At 52.4% G+C, this 5,407-nt stretch overlaps 1 protein-coding gene across 1 annotated transcript in view; it reads right to left on the reverse strand.

The window, feature by feature from the left end:
- The window catches only part of CLCN7 (chloride voltage-gated channel 7), a 117,034-nt gene that overhangs the window by 27,969 nt on the left and 83,658 nt on the right, over nucleotides 1-5,407 (reverse strand). Inside the window, exon 15 of the mRNA XM_019507391.1 lies at nucleotides 2,834-2,972. Coding sequence (XP_019362936.1) covers nucleotides 2,834-2,972 — 139 coding nt within the window. The remainder of the gene's footprint in view (nucleotides 1-2,833; nucleotides 2,973-5,407) is intronic.

Below are 5,407 nucleotides of genomic sequence, written 5' to 3' on the forward strand. Positions count from 1 at the left end.
GACACAGCAGGGGGGAGGTGCCACGGCAGTGGTGCCCCTCTGCAGACCACACAAGTGCTGTCCAGCTGGGGGAAGGTGCGGCTCACTGCACTGGGACACACATGCCTGCCTGGCTGGCGGGGAGGGGGAGGCTCACATGTGGCAGCCAGCACTGTACCACATACCGTGCAGCTTTCCCACCACTGGCTGCGGGCAAACTGTGCAAGGTGTGGTGGCAGCCACCGCATGCGACCCACCCCTCCCCCTGGCCGGGTGGGTGTGCGTGGCCCGCAGAGGGACATTGCTGCCCTCACCCCCCGGCCCTGCTCACGCAACACAGAATGAGCTGAGCTGAGGGGCTGGCAGCACCCCTCCACCACGGCGCCCTGGGGTGCACTCTGTTCCCCTCCCCCTCTCCCCACCTGCTCAGGCTGAGGGAGCAGAAGGTGTTGGGGAAACTCCTACCAGGAGTGTCTGCCAGCTGGCAGGCACCCCATGTCTTCCCCCAACACATCCTTGCTCCCTCAGCCCCCAGCCAGCTTCCCTGCCAGCCCTGCCCCACAACCCTCAAGCCCCACTTCACTCTTCACTCCTAGAGGTATCCTGAGGCAGCCTTTGGCATCAGGTCCTGCCCTTTCCCCCTCTCCCTTCCCTTCCAGGCAGGGTTGGGGGTTTCCTGCCCCTTTTGCAAACAACTCTTGCAAGCTAGGACTCAGCCAGCCTGCAGAGCTCTTTGCAAAAGGGGGAAATCTGCAGGTTTCCCTGCTAAAAGTGAAAATCCATGGTTTTCTCCGATGAAACTGGGAAATCCATGGTTTTCTCTATTTTTCCATGGGAAATGGAAAACTCAGATCCCTGGTTATAACCCTGCTCACAAACACAGCCTTTATTCAGCCCTACTGCACATTCAGGTACATTGCTAAAACCCTGCATTACTGCAACTAGACAGCCATTGAACTGCCAACTGCCATGCTTCATAATCTGCACCCATGATAAGGAAGGTGGTACTGGTGACCTCTCCTTTGCCATTCCCCAATTTCCAAGCTTTTGAGTTGGATGCTGTGAGTTCTATTAACAGAATATGAATGAAGTGATCTGCTTTTCTGCATGAATCCCATAACCCAGAAGTCCTTGGTTGGACCCCTACTGAACACTGTACTCAGCGAAACACAAACCCCAGTAGAGCCTTGCCTCATTCAGCATACACTTTAGTGCTTGCCCACAGTCCTACCAGTGAGAAGGGACTGGCTACAATAGAAATGCCTAAGCTCCCAGTATCAGGTTTGAAGCCAGTTCCTCTAGAACAGGGGTTGGCAATCTTTTTGCTACCATAGGACAATGCTTGCTACCCAGCCCCTGCCGAAGGCTGCAAATCTCTGCATCTGACCCAGAAATCAGCAGATGCTGCATAGGGAATATAGTTTCATAGATTTAGGGTCAGAAGGGACCTAGTAGATCTTCTAGCCTGACCCCCCGCCAGGGCGGGAGAACAACAAAACCCCAAAACAAGAAACGGGACTCAAATGAGTCCAGCCAGGTAGGCATCCAGCCTCTTCTTAAAGACCCCCAGGGTAGGGGCCAGCACCACTTCCCTTGGAAGTTGGTTCCAGCTCCTAGCCGCCCTAACTGTGAAGTAGTTTTTGCGGATGTCCAATCTATACCTCCTCTCCATCAACTTGTGCCCATTACTCCTTGTTATGCCAGCGGGCGCTAGGGGAAACAGCGTCTCCCCCAAACCCTTCTGGTCCCCCCTAGTGAGTTTATAGACGGTCACCAGGTCCCCCCTCAGCCTTCTCTTGTGGAGGCTGAATAGGTTCAGGTCCCGCAGTCTCTCACTGTAGGGTCTGCCCTGTTGTCCCCGGATCATGCGGGTGGCCCTCCTCTGGACCCTCTCGATGTTGTCCACATCCCTCTTGAAATGGGGCGTACAGAACTGGAACAAGGCAAGTGGTAGGAACTGAGACACAGTGCCTGTGCTGCCTGCACAGCAGCAAATGACAAAGTGAACAGCAGGCAGTAGGACCCAGGGGAAGTCTCCTCTGCTGCTTTGGCTGAAGCCTGCTACAAAATTTCCCAAGCTAGGGCAGTTGGATCCAGTCTCTTCATGGTCCTGATCCAGCTCACAGGCCTTAGGTTGCTGATCCCTCCTCTAGGACAGTGGTTTTCAACTGAGTGACTGCCCTGGCACACCTTGTACACAGCTAGATAAACCTAATGCAGGGAGGAGCATCCACTTTTGCCACAGCCCTTCCCAGTCTGCTCCTGCACACTTCTCCCAGAAACAGAGGCTCGCAGGAAGTTCCAACTACCCTGTGCATCTCCATTTCCAGGAGGTGCCAGGGGGGTCAGACCAAGAAGGGCTGCAGCAAAAGCAGATGCTCTTGCCTACATTAGGCTTACCTGGCTGTGCACAAGCTGCACACAGCAGTTCCACCTGACAGCATTGGTGGCACCACTTGGTTGAGAACAACTGTAATAAGGAGAGACAGGACAGCAGTGATTCTCAGCTGGGGATGCTGTCAAATTAAAGGAAGTTCTGGAAGGGTGCCTGGAGTCTAAGAAGGTTGAGAACCACCGTTCTAGGACCAGATACACATCTCTGCCTTGTTGGTTGCCCATCAAAAAAATTACCCTCACCTCTCTGTACTCTGGACCCCACCCCTGCCTTTCTAGGCTCCAAGTTCAGTTACCACTTCTCTTTAGGAGCAGGAAAGTTATTAAGACCACCCTGCCCTGGCCTGATCCCAAGAAGCCCTGGGATCACCTTGCCAAGCTGTATAACACAGTATTCAAAGATGTTTCTGAACAGAAGCCATCCTCACCGTTGAGGCCATGTTACAGCCTAGTCTCCTACCTGAAGGGGATAGGCCACAGCATTTCCTTGGAGGGGCTGGCAGTCCCTGGAGCAGTAAATCATCACAAATCCCACAGCTGCTGTCACTGCTGCCACCAACATGGCCTCAACCACTTGCAGGCATGGGCGGTGGATGTACCTAGAGAGAACAACACATGCCAACTGAACACAGAGCACTGCCTTTTGCCACCCAGGGACCAGCTGGCAGAAGCCCAAGCGCCAAACAGCCCACCAGTCCACAGCTCTCTTCTGATGCATCAGCATTTTTTGTACCCCAATCACAGCACCAATCTGAGCCAAGGTGCTGCCATCTAATTCTTCCAGCGAAATCAGTGGCTGTACATGCTGTACTACAGACACTACAAGCAGAGGCCACCACAGAGGAAGCATTTCAAGGTGCAGTCAGCCACATTTGCAATGGATCAATATAAAAGGGGCTGTAGGTAGGAGGCTGAGGAATTGTTGTTTCCTTCTCATACAGCTTAGCTTCATCACTGTCCCAGAGGCACCACATGGGGCTGCACTGCAAACAAGAACCTTAGATATATTAATTAGATTCCAGCCCGCACTGGTGCCTCAGCCCCAGCGCCCTTAGCAGGAGACTTTATGTAATGTCACTGGGTTCAGCGACACATGTATACTTATGTAAGAGATATGTTCATAGAGGGGAGGTGGGAAATGGACACACCCCACCAACCTGATAGATGCAGTCTTCTTCCCCTTCCCAGACACACTGCAGAAGCCACTATGGATCCCACTGCTAGACTGAACCCTGGTGACAATGTCCTGAGCATATGCAAGTACAAGGACATGCTGGAAACTGCTGTGTAGGGCCAAGGGATGGGAGGCCAGAAGCAAGACAAGCTTTATATGTAGTTAAAGCTGGGCTGTCCTCACATCTCTGAAATAGGCCTCTCCCATCAACTGTTCTCACAAGGAGTCAGAGGAAGAGGACGGAAGGTTTCAGGGGAACGGGGTGGTCTCCTGCCTTTCCTTGAAGAGAACTGCCACAAACAGTCTAACAGGACAAACATTTCAAACTGCAAATACCTACCGTTAACCCAGAGCAGCCACTTTTTGGAAGGACCCAATCTTTTGACAGGATATTCTTCAACTCCCTAATGCTGCCACAGAAGACTAACAAGACACTTCCTCAGTTCTGTTCCTGGAAGTGATTCCTCTCTAAGGGAGACCTTTTGGGATGCAACTAGGGCCTTAAGAGTCCAGCAGTTTTACTAAGCAAGTTGGTTTTTTTTTTTTGTTTTTTGTTTTTTGTTTTTTTTTACAAACTTAACTGTTATTACAGACTTATGGCTACAATGAGATGGAGCAATGGAAGTTTCCACTGCTCCAAATCCCCTGGTTCTGCATTGTGTTCTGTCTGCAGAAGGACATGGTATTCTTCCCAATATGCACTAGCTGCTGGTTTTTTGAGCTAATTGTTAATGAAATGCAAGGTGCACAAACAGATAATTGTGAAACAGATTTTCTGGGTAAGCAGACAACAATTCTAACATGGAACACAGCCACTTCAGCAGATCTTTGAAGCAATGTGACTTGGTGCTGAAGTTTTCAAAATTGATTTTGAAAATGGGGCTTAAGCCACTCAGGGTAAGATTTACAAAACATCAATAGGTGTCTTTGCATGTGCTCTGGAGGCTGAGGGGGCAGGGACGCTTTAACTAGAGTGGCTCCAAGAGCTGCTCCAATTAAAGTGTCCACAGCATCTTGTGTATTCAGCATCCCGCACTTCAAAACGGCAGGGGGGATGCTTTAACTAAAGCTTGTTGAACGAATTTTAGTTAAAGTGCCCCCACCACCATTTTGAAGCATGTGGATGCTGAACTCACAAGACACAGAGGCTGCAGGAGCACACTAAATATCACACTGCAGCAGGACTTAATTGAGTCTGCTCTGACATGCTGTAATTACAAGGCATCAGAGCAGCCTCCCTGCACAGGTACTCGATGAGCTTATATATCATATAACCCTAGCATTTAAAAGTGAGGAAACTGATTGTTAAGTCAGCCATAGATCTTACATTGTTCAAATACTCACATAATAGAATGAAATGTCTTTCACAGTACTACTAGCCAATTGCCCGCCAGGAATGACGGGGATGGAGCATGCAGGGAGGGAGCCCTGTGCCCCACCGTCCAGGCCCACTCCTCCTTTCCTCCGGCTGCATGAGGTCCAGGCCCGCTCCCCCCTGCAGCGGTGGCAGGAGGGGAGAAGTGGGTCCTGGCTTGATGTGGGGTAGGACTGGCCTGAGGGTGGGCACAAGCCAGCCCGCCGCTGCTACTGTGAGGAGAGCAGCAGGCCCAGGCTGACCTGGCAGTGGCAGGGGAACGGGAGGAGTGGGCTCAGAGCCGTGGGGGAGGATTGGGCCTGGGACCGAGGAGGGGAGGAGGCGGCCTGCCGCGGCGGTGGGGGGAGCAGCAGGCCCGGCAGCAGCTGCAGCTGGGGGAGGGGAGGAGCAAGCCTCTTCCCCACCGCAGGCCCACTCCTCCCCCACACCCCTCCTCCCCTGTCGGCTCCTCCCGTTTCTCTGCTGCCACTGGGTCAGCCTGGGCC

Source organism: Gavialis gangeticus, unplaced genomic scaffold, assembly GCF_001723915.1.
Source record: "Gavialis gangeticus isolate Ggan-Ray unplaced genomic scaffold, GavGan_comp1, whole genome shotgun sequence".
Classification (NCBI taxonomy): domain Eukaryota; kingdom Metazoa; phylum Chordata; order Crocodylia; family Gavialidae; genus Gavialis; species Gavialis gangeticus.